General features: G+C 37.2%; 3 protein-coding genes across 7 annotated transcripts in view; 1 reads left to right on the forward strand and 2 right to left on the reverse strand.

The window, feature by feature from the left end:
- nsmce2 (NSE2 (MMS21) homolog, SMC5-SMC6 complex SUMO ligase) lies at positions 1-4,177 on the reverse strand. 4 transcript variants are annotated; one of them, XM_084089737.1, is made up of 7 exons: positions 4,112-4,177; positions 2,316-2,450; positions 1,516-1,628; positions 1,280-1,433; positions 1,088-1,182; positions 836-942; positions 1-327 (listed from the first exon to the last, which is right to left on the reverse strand). In XM_084089737.1, exons 1-7 carry the CDS (start codon positions 4,131-4,133, stop codon positions 216-218), a joined length of 738 nt encoding a protein of 245 aa, XP_083945863.1. In that variant the 5' UTR covers positions 4,134-4,177; the 3' UTR covers positions 1-215. The 4 variants fall into 4 exon arrangements, with proteins under 4 accessions (XP_083945863.1, XP_083945864.1, XP_083945865.1 ...); XM_084089738.1 differs by having other exon boundaries at positions 2,316-2,447; positions 4,112-4,135; XM_084089739.1 differs by lacking the exon at positions 4,112-4,177 and adding an exon at positions 2,945-3,202.
- derl1 (derlin 1) lies at positions 3,209-10,997 on the forward strand. Its single transcript, XM_084089736.1, has 8 exons — positions 3,209-3,557; positions 6,232-6,343; positions 7,372-7,436; positions 7,716-7,742; positions 8,619-8,714; positions 8,810-8,862; positions 8,995-9,105; positions 9,260-10,997. Exons 1-8 carry the CDS (start codon positions 3,405-3,407, stop codon positions 9,402-9,404), a joined length of 762 nt encoding a protein of 253 aa, XP_083945862.1. The 5' UTR covers positions 3,209-3,404; the 3' UTR covers positions 9,405-10,997.
- Positions 10,693-16,386, reverse strand: part of zhx2a (zinc fingers and homeoboxes 2a) — a 19,914-nt gene continuing 14,220 nt past the window's right edge. For both annotated transcript variants that reach the window (XM_084089722.1, XM_084089723.1), the window contains exons 3-4: positions 11,900-14,479; positions 10,693-11,607 (exon numbers count right to left, since the gene is read on the reverse strand). In XM_084089722.1, the coding sequence (XP_083945848.1) occupies positions 11,910-14,324 (2,415 nt within the window). In that variant the 5' untranslated portion in view covers positions 14,325-14,479 and the 3' untranslated portion in view covers positions 10,693-11,607; positions 11,900-11,909. The remainder of the gene's footprint in view (positions 11,608-11,899; positions 14,480-16,386) is intronic.

A 16,386-nucleotide genomic window follows, 5' to 3' on the forward strand; every position in this document is an offset into this window, starting at 1 on the left:
AAATATTTATTGTTTATTAAAAAAAAAGTCAGCATTGGTAAGCATAGTGCATTTATATTTGTATTACAAACATGAACTTCAAATGTGTTATATAGTAACTATAACACAAACCATATTTTACAAAAAAAAAAAGCCTCCAGTTCTAGATTTCAATTTTCAGGCAAACCATTTTAAACAGAACAACTAGGAACATCTGCGGGACTGATTTAGTCCGATTAAGTTTTTTTGCTCTGTCTCTTGTGGTTCTGGATCATTCTCTTCATAACCAAGTCCAACTCGAGGTCCGACTGCCGAACATCTGTGTTATCACAGCCAACCTTTGGACAGCTGTGAAAAATGACAGAAAAGTGGGTAACAGTGGCTGTTTTATACACTACTGTTCAAAGGTTTGGGGTCAGTAAGATTTCATTTCTAAACTTTCATTTAGCAAGGATACATTCAATTGCTCAAAAGTGTGAATAAAGACTTTACATTTTACACTTTTACAAATGTATAGGCTATATAAAATAAATGCTGTTTTCAATAAAAAAAAAATCCAAGGCATTTTCCACAAAACTATTGAGCAGCTCAACATGTTTCTTGAGCAGCAAATCAGCATATTTGAATGATTTCTGAAGAATAAATTCATTAAAAGAGAAAATTAGTTTTTTTTCCCCCACAAATATTCAAAAATCTTACCAACCCCAACATTTTGAATGATAGTGCCAGTGTATTAAGTGTCATTTTTTTCAATTAAAGTTTACATTGACACTGGCTGTTGGCAGGATATGGAAATTAATTAACTGTATACTTATTTGGGACATGGTAAAGACAGAACTGAGCAGTGACTACATACCGAAATGTCTTCTTATTTTTGTGCTTGGCCTTAATCATTTCAAGTACAGCCGCTTGGTCATAGTAATGATTGCATATCTTGTTTTTCATTGGATTGACCATCTCAACCTGTCAGAACAAGATAAGGTAAAATAACATTTCTGTAAGTTTATTATTCATGCAATACAAATAATACACAAAAACACCTCCACAAATGTGAACTTTTAACTCAAGAGCCATAACATCTTGTGCACTTTATCAAGTGTATGTTTACCTGGGTGAGAGGGCAGATGAAGTTTGTCTGGCTCTGTGTAACAGCAATGTCCTCATCCAGTTCCTCCCCTTCGTTCTCATCTGCAGTTTGACCTGCTGCATATACATATATGTACAAATATACATTGAGGAATGGCATCACTTATAACACGTTTTTTTTGTGAATGCTGTGCTGCAAGAAGTTGTGTCCCACCTTGAATGGCATATTTCCTGACACTGTCTTTGAAGGCAACCACCTTGCTGTGCCTTTGCAGGTCTGCGTCTGAAACTCCAGACATTAACTCAGTGAAACGGCCCTTTACAGAGTCTCTCAGATGAACCATGGCCTCCGGAGGTTCTTGTCTGACCTGCAGAACATATGAGTGAAAGCAAGGGTGGCTCAGTGGGTCACTTGACAAAGACTTTGTGGAATTAGTCAGCAAGACAAACCTGGGCAGTCATCTCATCAACAGACTCCACAAAACAATTGATTTCTCTGTCCAGTCTGGAACACTCCAGAATCATGTCCTCCAGTTTCTTTAGAGCTGAACTGTTATCCATACCTGAAATTCAATAAAAAAGGTACATTTTGTAAAGTATGTCTGAAAAACAAATGATAATATTTGGGACAAAGATAAATATATGCATCATATTAAGACATAGGCTATATAATAGGCAAAAAGAGATTAATCAAGCTTACACATCTTGTGGATATTATCAAAATCAGGAATTTACGTTACCGTTCAACAGTTTTTTTTTTCTCTTATGTTCAAGGCTGCATTTATTTGACTAAAAACACAGTAAAAACTGCAATACTGTGAAATATATAAAAAAGAAAAAAAATATTCTATTTGAATATACTTTAATTTTTCCTATGAAGGCAAAGCTTTTCAGATTTTCAGAATCATTACTCAAGTCTTCAGTCTCACATGATCTTTCAGAAATCACAGTAATATGCTGATTTGGTGCTTACTAATGTTACAATGTTCACATAGATACTATTCTTTTGAACTTTGTATTTATCAAAGAATCCAAATTCTTTTTAATCATGGTTTTCACAAAAATATTAAGCAACAGAACGGTTTTTAACATTATAAATGTCTTTACTGCAGTTTTGATCAATTGTATGTATCCATGCTGAACAAAATGACATATATATATATATATATATATATATATATATATATATATATATATAGCTGTTGAGTGTTGATGTAAAAATACGGTTTAATTGTAGATTGGCTGCTCACCTTGTGCTTCGACTATTCCCAGCGCAACGTCTGATATCATGTCCATACAAGCTCCAATATCTGTTTGACATGACTTCAGAGTGGATACGGTGGACTGTACTGAGCTCAGAGACATCTCTAGAAGGCATGGGACTGCTGGAAAAGAAACAAACACAAATTCAACCCACAGACACACGTGCAGCTTTATCATTCACTTTCACCTACTTTGACAAAAGCGCACTGGAATGAACATTAAAAATCGATAGTGCACCAAAAAATTTTATTTCTCCAGTTCTTTGAACCTGTATGACTTTCTTTTTTAAATGGAGCATACAAGCGATGACGGACAGAATTACAGCTTTTTAATCATCACCATTCTTATTTTTTTACATGGAAAAATGTAAGTGATTGAGGCCCAAACATTCTGCCGAACATTTTTTGTAAAACATCAGAGAAAAAGAAAGTCATACAGGTTTAACACAACATGATGAGTTAAATAATGGCATTATTTGTATTCTTTAGTCAACTCTTTGACAAAACTTATTAGCAACTTATTGACCTAAGTGGTAATAGCATTTTTGACACATTAAAATGACTTATCTGCGATATTTATACAAACATAATAATAAATAAAAAAACCTTCGCTTTACCAAAAGTAGCGCCACAAGTCGTTTCCGGTTTCAAAACGCGTTGAATGACACGTCAACATAAAAGACTTCTAACGATTTTATAATCATAACGTATTCTTAAAATAACCACTACGCTGCATATAATTGTGACAGAGTTTGTAACAAAAAAATACTAAACGCTAAATTTTCAAATATCAGCATTTTTTCGACTTCGTATAAAGTCCATATTTCTTTGTGTGACTGTTAATTTGACAGTCAAATTGAACGGAAATTCGCAACAAGGACGCGTCTGTGCGCGGCCACGTCATGTAAACTAAACGGGGAAGGAGTTGCGTACACCAGGGTAACCAAAATAGAAGGAGACTGAAACAGCATTTCTGCTTTGTGATCACAGTTTCGTTTGTTGCACCTGCTCGTTTTGCAAACCTGCATCGGCGGATAACCGACATATAATCTACAGGGTCTTAAATCATATGGCAAGATGTCAGATATCGGGGACTGGTTTAAAAACATCCCTTTCATCACCCGTTACTGGTTTGCTGGCTCAATTGCTGTGCCGCTAATAGGAAAGCTGGGATTAATCGGTCCTATGTATCTTGTGTTATGGCCGGAGGCATTCTTTCATAAATTCCAGGTAAGTTTAGATTAAACTAAACAGTAACTTACAGAAACTTTAGACAAAATCAGCGATGACAAGGCCTTGTAGGCCTAATCTGAAGTAACGTTTCACAGATGCCCACACATGGGCTGCCGCTACAGTGCTGTAGTAACATTAACTTAAGCGGTTGTTGTTGATGACATAGACATTATGTGTATGGTTGATGATGATGATTATGATTGACGGTTTTTTGATTAGCATATAACGCTGGTTGCGTACACACTACTCATGATTGCCTGAATTACATGTTTTTTGTGTTATAATATTTAGTTGTACATTAGGTAGCTTGCATGTTAGACATTAAAAGTTGTCGAAACGAATAGTTCATGCGATGTTTAACGATAATGCAGAATAAGAATCGTAAAAGATGGCAAAACCGTAACACATGGCCAATATGTGCATCGACAATATTCTAACATATTTAATCCCTCCCTCCATCTGTCAAGTCACCATTAAAATAGTTATACTGGCGCTATATTATAAGGTTGAAAGGCAGAAAACGCAGTTTGATTTAAAAGTTGCGCACTTACAGAAAAGCAAAAACCGTAACATTGAACGCGTCCCAGCCTGATCTGTGCTCAACCAATGACAGCTGAGTACGCGTCTGGAGAGTACTTCCGGGACATTAAGACTGCTAAATTATTCTTTTTTTCTTTGAAAAGCCCTTCTTCTTACTGTGATGCCAAAAAAAAACAATCTGTTTTCTAATCAATTTTCTAATCTGATTAGAAAATATTTGAGTTTTTCGACTTTCAATATAATATAAATAATAGTGTATCTATTTTCCACATCGTGGAGGTCGGCTTTTCTAATGTCTAATTCTAACAGTATGTCTAAACTGTAAAATATTAAGCTTTTAAATATGTAAAAGTATGTAATTAATCATGGTCGCTCATTAATCATTAGAAATATAATATTTATTGTTTTCGGTGCCAGTTATTTCCACCAGGTGGCGGAAAGCTATTTGTTTGTGGGCTAAAAGAGTTAAACAATGTGATGGGTGTTTGTAAGAATGGGGTCTATGGAAAAGTTTAGAGTAAAACAGTGGAATAAATAAAATCTTAATTAAAATAAATAATTTCATGAAAGACATATTTAATTAAAATGTACAATTAAATACTACATTTAACAGTGCAGTACTATAGTGAGTAGGAAAAAACGTCATAATATATATATATATATATATATATATATATATATATATATATATATATAAAATATAATATAATATAATTTTATTTATTTATTTTATTTTTTTAAATCCTAAATATTTTTCAAATAATATTTTACACATAATTGGAGGGGGGTCTGTGGAATCTAAAAGATCATGCAAATTGCAAACTGTGTTGCAGGATAATGCACCATTCCCCTAAAAGTTATTTTATATTGTGGAAACCCACATTACACTATCTAGTAATTTTTGTGGCATTTAGCATATGTCACGTCTCTATGTCCTTAACAATGAGTTTTTACTGTCAGTTGTTGGCTAATGTATCTTGTAAATGGCACAAATATTGCTTTTAATATGTTTCCTATGACACCTTTTTTTGTGAGTGATGCACCTGAAATCCAGGCACCTCTGCTAATGGCTAATTAACCTCTGATTAATTTTTGTAGCTGCAATTTTAGTTGGAATTTAGGTACGTAGACATTGAGGTCCTATTCATATGGTGTTTCTGTGCAGATATAGGCGCAATAGAGTGGGGAATAACACAGGATAGTACAGATAAGTTTTAAAGAGTGTATATTGCCAAGTTAAGGGCAACACAAAGCTTTCTGTCAAAGTGAACCAGTGCTCACATTGGCACATTTGTCTTGTGAAGGAACCATTTAGGCCAAATAAACCTCTTCCCGTCCTCTCGCAGCATACCAATCCTGCTGTGCTTTTTAACCCACTTTCTCTGCGCTGCAGTGCACAGAGGTCACCTCTCCACACAAGCGAGCTGGCGTGATTTATGCTGCAGTGCGCGATGGGGCCGCTGGACTGCCTGGCTACCGCAGAGCCAACATCAAAGCATTGCTGCTCAGCGGATTCACAGTGCCCCAGACCCAAAAACCCTGCTAGCTCAGAGTTTCTGTGTGTGCCGGAGGGAGGAGAGAAAGCACTAGGAGTGAGGGAGGGAGGGATACAGGGAAAGGGAGGAGGACGTGACAGCCGGAGACTATAGAGAGGGATAAAGTGTGCATGTGCATGTTGAGAGAAAATTAAACACTAGAGAGTTTTTAAAAAAAAAATTGTGCAGGGTTTTGTGTTTGTTGTTTACTATACTAACCCAGTTTTCCTAGACTGGGAATTACAGAATAGTTCTTGATAACAGACCAGATGAGTGTGTGTTCCTCTCCGAGCGTGATGTCTGGTGTAATAGCTGCAATCATGCTCAGGCACATGGATAGTGAATCAAATCTGCAGTGCAAGCATGGATGCCACTTTTATCATAAAATAGGCAGTGCTTACAAATTGTGACTGCTGAGTATACTCAGTGCCTGTTGGTTTTCTATACCTATACTGCAGTTTACGTGTCTTACGTCTGTGTTTATTACTTCTGATGACTACATTGATACATCTGTTTTAATAGGCCAGAATCCTAGGGCCATGTCCAACGGTGATCTGCGCCAAGTCACTAATCATTTTTCTGTGCTCTCTCAACAGATATGGAGACCATTATCTGCAACGTTGTATTTCCCAGTTGGCCCAGGGACAGGTTTTCTCTACTTGGTTAATTTGTATTTTCTCTACCAGTACTCCTCGAGGCTTGAAACAGGTAGCTTCTGTGTCCCTAAATATATTAAACCTATTTTGATAAGAATAGCGTCTGACTGGACTGAAAAGTGCACATAGTATTTTTTGTTGAAGTTGCGCTGGTCGATTCAGTAGTCTTTAAGGGATGTTTTGGAGTAAAATGCACCTTATGCATCACTTTCTGCCAGGACTTTTACGGGCTTTTCCCAAATCACGGAAGTGACCTCCCACTGAAAAAAGGCTTCTGGGGGGCTGTTTGGCCGAGGTCATGGTGCAAAGGACCCTAGGTTGATTTTACTCCGAACCATCCCTTTAACTGCAGTTATGTCGTCTGAAGCTTTAAATGCTCAAGCTTTTTAAAGTTGGATGGATTCTGATTGTCAGTAAATGTTTTGTAAATGCTGAACAAATTGTTCTCGTAGTGATTACAAAAATAGTTTCTCTGCGTCGTTATTGTAATAGCTGTGGTGTGGACTTTCTGTTCTCACAGAATTAGTACAATTATTAAAACTAGTTAAAATTATAATTATAGTTATCACCCTTTAAGTCCCATTCACACCAAGGTCGATAGCTATGTATTATTATAATGTTATAATCAATTGATGTGGATGCTGATATAGTTATTATTATAGTTATCTTTATAGTTATCGTTCTTGGTGTGAACAGCCTTTTTATACCGATTCCTTGTGGCGTGGAGGCAACGTCACACAAAAGTTTTCACTTAACTGATGCCGTTGTAAAAATGCTCTAATCACTGTCATGATTACATGTCCAATATTTGGGGGATTACCAAAATAAAGGAAGAATTTTTTATTTGGTCATGGGATTTCAAAATGGCGCCCCCCTTGTGGTGACCCGCTCCATGTAAAATAAAATGGCTTTAATTAGGCTTCTGATATGACTGCAGTCTTCATGTTCAATTCATTTTAAATATAGTTTTCAGTTCTATTATGTTTATGTGTAAAACTGGAAAAAGGAGTGAGGACACTTTTAATGAGAGTAAATGAAATGATGAGTATGACTAATCATCATCTCTTCTCCCTTTCACAGGAGCTTTTGATGGAAGACCAGCAGACTACATGTTCATGCTTCTTTTCAACTGGATTTGCATTGTTGTATCCTTTCTGCCATGTACACACTATACAGTTATATTTTAAAAGAATAAACGGGTCATTCAGTGCAGCACAAATATTATTCAATGTTGTCAAATGATTTGCATCTGTGCAGCGCATACACACATCACTGTAAATGAGTTCAGTCAGTGAAAGTGTCATGATTTTAGTATATTGCATTAAATGATTTAATATTCTCTAAGGGTGTTTTTTAACTTCCACACAGCAAGCAAAAACTTTTCTTGGAAGCATGTGCATTTCCCTTTAACATTTGTAATTCAGATAACAGGCCTAATGATGGACATGCAGGTTAGTATGCTTTTTTCCCCCCTTTACCCGTGTAAAGTTTTGATACCTTTAAATTTAAACTATTTTATTATATTATATCAGTTAAAGGTTGATATAAATCACAGAAGCTAACACTGTAGACTTGCTGTAACATCATGGAAATTTCACGCTAGTAGTTAAAATAAAGAAAATAAAAAATCTTATTTGATTCTGAGTGTAATGATATCTTTTTTAAAGCATATTTTTTGTATGTACTACCATTCAAAAGTTTGGGGTTGGTAAGATTTGAAATTTCTTATGCTCACCAAGGCTGCGTTTATTTGATCAAAAATACAGTAATATTATTACAATTTAAAATCTCTGTTTTCTATTTCATGTATTGTAAAATGTAATTTATTCCTGTGATGGCAATGCTGAATTTTCAGCATCATTACTCCAGTCTCCAGTCTTAAGATCTGTATTAAACTATGGCCATATGTTTCTTATAGCGAAACAAGATTTGTGGATTTGGAGCTGTCATTTATGAAAGAAAATGTAAAAAATGCCCCCTGCCTCCCTTACATAATCTTTTAATCATTAAATTGCCTAAAAAGCAAACATCTTATATTGATTAAATGGTCATTAAATTAATACATTTAAAAATGTTTTTGTCTTTCTAAAAATGTGCTACTTTATCGAACGACAACCTTTCGTGATCCATCACCATTATTCTGCACTCCTGGAATTCGCAGTTAATTAAGCTTTTTAATGTAACGTATTAGTTATTTAAGGCGCCGTTGCATGACAGTTAAAAGCATCTTTTATCTATGTTGTGTGAGAGAAATTCTATTATGTTGTTTTAATTTTTAATTTCCCTATTTATTTGTTCATGAATATCGGGTTGCTTGTATCTTGCAGCTCCTGATGATCCCTTTGATCATGTCTGTTCTGTATGTCTGGGCTCAGCTAAATCGCGACACGGTTGTATCTTTCTGGTTCGGAACCAGATTCAAGGTATTCAGTACATTACTATAGTATGTTTTATATGAAATGCTGATGTGTGTTTTAATGCTCCACACTAAAACCTGTTAATTTTCACACTAACACAGGCTTGTTATCTCCCTTGGGTAATTTTGGGATTCAACTATATCATCGGTGGCTCGTAAGAATATTTTCCCCCCACACAGATTCATGATTAAATATCACAGTCATTTGATGTAGATGCTGCATAACAATGAGTCATCATAGTGGCATAATAATTATTCTAACAATAACCTTTTTTTTTTTCCTTCAGTGTTGTCAATGAGCTGATTGGGAACTTGGTTGGCCATCTTTACTTCTTTCTGATGTTCAAATACCCCATGGACCTGGGTGGCAGGTCCTTCTTGTCCACCCCGCAGTTCCTGTGAGTTTATTGGCTGCACAGCTGGCCTCAATTTTGTCTCGTTTTTGGTCCCGTTAATTTATGAATCCATAGCTGAATGAAAGTGATAAGTGTTGAAAAGCCTCTTATGGTGCTTTATTGTCATATTCTTCCTATCATTTCCTTTTTCCCTCAGATACCAGATGTTCCCAAATCGACGAGGAGGGGTGTCTGGATTCGGCGTTCCTCCGAGCAGGAGACCTTTACCCCAAGAGCAGGCAGGAGGAGGCGGTGGTGGTCGCCATAACTGGGGTCAAGGCTTTCGTCTGGGGGACGACTAAAGCCTTTGACTCTTGCGTCAATGGATAAATACAGAAACTTCTACCATCAATGCTGCAGAATATGGATTTGATATGTTTTGGGGTTCATTTGTGTTGCTTTTCTTCTGACCCGCAAAGGAAAAGTGACGGGGGACTCTTTCCCAGCGTTACATTGTCCTCTTACTCTCGATGTCATATCACACTGTTATTGAGTTTCACAGTGTGTACAGAAACTCTGCAAAAATATGTGCTGTAGCAGAGTTGGTGAAATTGTAGGAAATTCAGGGGACTCTGATTGTGTTTCCCATATTATGACAACATCATTCAACATATGCAGGCTTCATGTTACTTGCTCACAGTCAAATGTAGCCGATTAATTTCTCTATGAACTGTTCAGTGTCGATTGTCTGTTAGCATGATTGTTTAGAAATGGCCATGGATTTTATATCAAATGTCTTTTTTTTTTTTTTTTGTCTAAATTTATTAGGTTCAATTTATTGTAATGTTTCTTAAGCATTGCTTATGCTTTGCATTTGTCAATTAACTGAATTACCAATCAGAATCTGAACATGCAGATGAAAGTGCTGTGCATATTTCAGTCTGTTTGTTACATACATTCAGATACATATTTCCATCTGTTTTATACATTTAGATGCCAGCCTTGAGTAGTTTATCAATCCATTTAAAGTAAAACTGCCATCCATGCATTTTTCACACATTATTGATGATCAAACCAAGTTAAGTTATTCTGTGATACATGTGCAGTCTGACTAGCAAACAGAAACCTGTTTTATTATTTGATTTAGTATGCACTAAACACATTGGTTTAATATTATAATGTCCCTCAACACATTGTTTTGATAAAGGTGCTTTACAAAATCCAGACACCTTTGTGTGCATATGGTATATAATGGTGTGATAGTCGCATTCAAATTATACATGGTGATTTTGCCAAAATCCTTGTCAAATAAAATTTACTACTGTTCTAATCTACAAGCTTTACTAAAATGTCAGTTCAGTTTACATTTTTTTAGTGCTTCAATTATTGCCATTTCATTGAGTGCAGTTTTGATTACTGATGCTACAAATATACAGCAACTGTGCTCAATATTTGAGTACATTGATTTCAGTGTCTTGAGGGACACACTCAGGATACAGGCGCCTTAAAGTTGCATTTAAAATTTGCAGCACCCTGAATGGAAACTTAATGTAAGAAAATTAGCAGCTCCCGAAGAAATGTAGCGGGGTTTTTGGTTAAAATTTTTACTTTGGCAATGCTACCGTTGTGTAAACAATGAAACTCAGAACAGGCTTTCAATCATTTGTGTTTTATTGAATTACAGCAGACTGGTTCTTATAAAGAGCAAGCAGGATTCTTGGTAGCAGTACAGTATTCCTGATACATGTCTGAACATGACACTAAAAGCAGCAGCAGGAAAAAAAAGAAATACACTTAAGCGAGCTGAAAGCAGTTCACAGCTGAGTAGTGGAAAATGGAACTATGCCTTGAATACCAGGAAAAGCCAACATGATAAGTATAATTTTGCAGTTACTGTAATATTGCCAAAAAATTAGCCTATGACTACAAATAAACATATGTTGTGCATCACTGTATTGTATTGATTTCGATTTTGATTATGTCCACCATGTGGCTCTGTCCCCTTGGCGATAAGGTACAGTATGAGAGTGCAGGCAATGTGTTTATGGTCCAAAGAAAAGTCCATAATATCACCTTGTTTTCTGGAATGAGATGGTTTTTATTGAAGCACCGCTTGTGTGTGTGTGTGTGTGTGTCCACTTGAAATGTTAAGTGCCATCGTGGACCACACTGTTTTATAACAGCTTCACCAGCAGGAGGGTTGATTTTGTGTCCTCACAAAAATGATTGAACATTCCATTATAAGGGTCAAAGGAAATGTCTTGGGACTCCTATTATAAATGTAACAAAAGTCTCATCTTCAAAAAATTTTACAAATCTGTTGAAGTACAGAAAAAAATATTTACAAGGGCCCTTTTAAAAAACAAACACATAATAACAACAAAGCAGTCAAACTTTGGCACTCCATGGTCACTCTCCGGACAGTGTTTCACAGATGCTCCCATTCCATCTCGTCTCTGATAACCTCAGAGTCCAGATATGAGATCATTGGTTCCATACACGACGACAAAGGTCATTCCTTAATCATCAGGCCCATGTAGTTTAGTCATAGCAGCCTGTTTTCTTCTGCAACAGAACAAGCAACAAATGCCACTTGACTCACATAAATTATGGATGGAGGATTGAGAGAAAAACGAAAATTGACACTGCCCCCTTCCCAACTAACACAAAATTTGGGCTCTGCTCAATGCTAAGCTGTTTTTCTAAAGGCTAAATTATAGACTGCCGACATCCTGGGTGTCTTACAGCCACATCTGCTGCATTATCACGAGAAACAGCTATTACTCTGTGAAAGCAACTGTCTTGCTCCTCCATTCAAAACATCAATCAGCTAGTTAAAATAAAATAAGACTATTACCTTTACAACTTCATCCCGTCACTCGGTGTTCTGCTGACAGCACTTCAAGGTCTCGTGCCACTTTCTGTGCATCATAGTCTTTGCTGTCAATGTCAGCTGCCAAGGATACCCACCTCTTACCATCTACACTTCCCTGTCCATGTTCCTTGCTCTTGCTGATATCAGGCATGTTGTGGCCCAGTTTACTGGTGAACCATTCTACTATGTCCTGGTTGGTTAGTTTTGGTTGCTCTGCAAGCTTCTCAAAACCCTCCTCTTTTTGTACCTTTGCCTCTTGAAAGTGTCTTTGTAGGACGCTCTGTGTCTGATCCGTGATCAACAAGTTGTTTTGTCCATTCTGTCTTTTGTTGCTAAGACTTTGAAATTGCTCCATCCAATCTAAAGTTCCATTCTTCAGAGCAGATCTGTTGTCCTTAAACCAGCGGACAATTTCTGTACGAGCTAGCCCTGTTTGGATTTCTAGTTGGTTGTACTCCTCTGGTGAGGGCCACTGGGTTTGTGCAAACACGTCTTTAAGGAGGCAGAGTGACTTGCCATCAATGGCCTCTGGACACACTGAGGACGTGAGAATGGGAAGAGGTGAGTCCCTGACTCTGCTGTCCTGCTCATGGACTCCATTCAATGTACCCCTTTGAAGGTGATGCTCAAACCTTTTCGAACCCATCGAGTTGAGCAAGGCTTGCTCCAGGTTGTCACGCAGTGCACGGCGCTCCGCAAACCAGCAATCAATTTCATTTTTGGAGAGCCTGGTGTCTGCTACAAGGTGCTCTATCTCAGCCTGGGTTGGAAAGCTAGTCCTTTGGAAACTCTCCTCTAACCTTTTCATTTGCTCAGAGGATTTGCCTTTAACTCTCTCTAGTAGTGGAAACTGTGTGGCGACAGGCTTATGTGGTTGGCTGTCCTTTGAAGAGAAGTCTGTTTTAATCTGTTGCACTGCCTTATGGTTTCCATGGCGCTGATCGCTGAACCATTTTTTGATCTCTCCCCAGGAGAGGCCAGTCGTCTCAATTAGACGATACACTTCTTCATCATCAGGAAACTGGCACTGAGCATAGCTAGTGGTCAGCTCTCTGATCTGATCAGGGGTTTTCTCACAATCTGAAGAAAGACTTGGTGTTGGAGAGACAGACTTCGGAATACTCTGAACGGACTGGATTATTGAAGGCCTCTTTATCTCTGGGGCAACCAGTGGTGCTGTATGGGGCCTCTTGACACCCTGTGCTATTTGATTTGTGACTGTTAGTGTGAGAGGAGAACTGGTCGGATTTGAGCCATTGGTAACTGGTGCCAACACTAGGCCAGATTGTCCAAGGACATGGCAAGAGACGGTCTGGATAAGGGGCTGTGAAGCTTTAGTGGACTGAGCTAACTGAGCAGGAAAGACAGTGAATGCTTGCTGAACAGACTGAATCGTTCCATTGAACATTTTCTTTCGTGCTTCCTCAACTTCCTCAGGAGACCAGCTGATACCTTGTTTTAGCCGTTGGGTAGTGAACCACACTTTAATTTGTTCTTCGGGGTGTTTGGAGGCTGCAGTGAGCCAAGAGAGCTCTGCTTGAGTAGGGTACGGAAACTTGTTGAAGGAGGTGATGAGGGTCAAGTTGCCATCTAACGAGGGGTTGTATTTTGAAGTGTTCAAGGGGACGGCGATTTTTGGTACCAAGTTGTAGTTAGGTGGGCGTTGCAGAGATGGCATTATATGAGAGAGGCCATCTTTAAGAGTTGCATCTGGGATTATCACAGTCCCGTTCACATTCACTGCAGTGATTTGCTTTTTCGGGAGATCTTGAGCGAGTTTGTCCAGCGGACTATCATCTTGGAGCCGTAAACTGTCTGCTTTGGACTTAGCCAGCTTAACAGTAGTGGATTTGTTTGAAGGAAAAGCAGTAAAGTCCTCTCCTGACTGAGGGCTGGTTGTATCATAGATAACTGCACAGTTTGAACCTTCGATTGTCTGTTCTAGAATGGTTTGACTGTTTAATTTGATTCTCTTGAACTTGAAGTTGCTCTCCCCAGGATGGCACTTCTCATTGTGTTCTGTCAAAGAATCAAACTTTTTCGTGTTAAAGTTGCATACTGCACACAAGTAAAGTGGGTTGAGTATAACATTGGGGTGGTTGGAATCAACATGGTCTTTAAACTCGTTGAGGTTTTGTGTGGAAAAGGGACAGTATTTGCACTCATAGCCTCCCTGGAGTTTCCTCTGTGGTCGTGTTTTCACGTCAGGTTTCTCCATCTCTGTTGCTTCCTGCAGAGAGTTCACAGAACTCTTCCTCTCTGTACAGTCCTCACTAGAAGACACATGTGATGATCCATTCTCTTCTGTACCATCCACACAAGAATCCATTTCTTCTTGATCGTCTGCCGTCAACAAGTCATCCGGTCGGATCATGCAGGGGATTGTAGACTTTCTTCGACTAGCCATGGTCAGGGAGTAAGACGGTACAGTGCAGGGGGACTCTGGTGATGGGCAATGGGCAGGTCTTTGTCTGGTGGAGGATCGGTAAAGGATGTTTCAGCTGACTGTGAATGTCAGCTCCAATGGAAGACTTCATGAGACTTCATCCCAGACCACACAGCCTATTTAAAACAAGAAAAGATACAAATGAAGCAGGACAGATTATCAAGCATGAGAATTAAGGTATAATCTAGGTATGAACTAGCCTATATGTATAACAATCACTCTGGTGCAGACACAGCTCATGAAGAAAACAAAGATACTCTATAATTCAGCTTTATTTGAGCTGTCAAACCACAAATAGATAAACTTGTTCTTGAAACATTGGCTATAATCAAGGTGTCGTCTACAATATACATGTCCCTTGCCAGGATTGCCTTTAGACACTTCATGTAAAAATGCAGTTTGACAGCTGAACAATAAAGGCTTACAAGTCACTGTTTGTCATTGCAATGTGATTAGATAGATGTCTAACAACACAAAAGGTATCAGCTTTTTAACTGTTAATTGTCACTTCAGGACTACAGATCCTCATTCAAATTTAAGCTGAAGTCTTAAGGCTCCTGCATGAAAGTATTTACACAAACTAATACTGTGTATTAAATTAGAGTCATCAAGCAATATGACGATCAGTCCAGATGGGAGGGGCAAAAACATCCTGTGCTAGGCCGAAATTGTCCAGTCCAATAATAGCCTTCCTCAGGCCTGTGGTGCCCTCAGCAGATCTCAGTACATTGGAGACTGATTAAATATGGATGGGACCCTGAGCATCTCATGTCACAGCCTCAACTCACTGTGAGAACATGAGTATAATGTAACATTGGCAATTATTTTTTTCTTCTTTGAGAAAACTGTGCTAAGGGCAAAAAAGGACAACCAAAGTTCACAGAAGAGAAAAAAAAATCTGCAATTTTACATTTAATTATTATGCAAACCGCTTTTAAAAAAGAAAAAAAAAATCAACAAGATTGTATAATTTATTAGTATTTATATTGATTCCTTTGCTCATCGTTGCAAAAAAGTAATAAAGAACATAAAACATGATACAGAAACAAAAACATTTAACTATCTTCATATATTGGTAAAATAGGTTCTGCTATACAAGCAATAATGAACAGGGTATAAGCAGCTACACTGAGGGAAAAAGATGGTTGCATAAAAAAAAAAAAATTCACCTAAACCAGCCAGTACATTTATTACCCCATGAAAATCACTAGGAAAGGAAACACTCATGCACACTGTCAATTTTAAGTGTTTGCCAAGGGCTTGCAGCCAATAAAAAATGATAAAGCATGAGACCACTTAACTTATGATCACAGTGTTCAATGTAAAGCCATTTAAAAAGAAACATTACTTGGCCTCAAGTCTCAAAAGTCATTATTGACAAGAAAAAAATACTGATTGTTGTGTACTTGCGGTTAAAACTTATATATATATATATATATATATAAAAAAAGGAAATAGGATTTTTTTTTTGGCCGATACCAATTTTAACAAATTATTTGCCGATTTCAATACAGATACTTGTCACTTGCTCTCTTATTCGAACTTTTGCAAATAAATTTATTATGATTTAAATTGAATTGATCATGTTTTAAATTAACAGAGTTAAAAAATTCATGCATTAAGGTATACTAGCTAGTTTATTAATGCATCATCAAATAATTTTTTTATTGAATATGGATTGGATACATTCAGCAGGCCTACATAAATACAACATAAAGATGCATATTAAATAAACAGTGCTTTTTAGGTAGGTCTAACAGTAGATTTCAGGTACATAAATCATATGTAAAACAATATATATACAGTATATATATATATATATATATATATATATATATATATATATATATATAGTATAAATTAAATATACTGTACATGAATATTTAACTTACAAAAATTATTTAGTCAAGAGTAGTGAGCGATTTTTTGTCTTTTGTTGTTTAACATACTTGCCAAGACGGGCATTTTGATAACATTTTCTGTGAATTACAAGAAGTGATTTGTGCCTTGTGTCTTTCCAGGC

The sequence above is a fragment of the Abramis brama genome (genome assembly GCF_963993115.1).
Source record: "Abramis brama genome assembly, chromosome: 17".
Lineage (NCBI taxonomy): Eukaryota > Metazoa > Chordata > Actinopteri > Cypriniformes > Leuciscidae > Abramis > Abramis brama.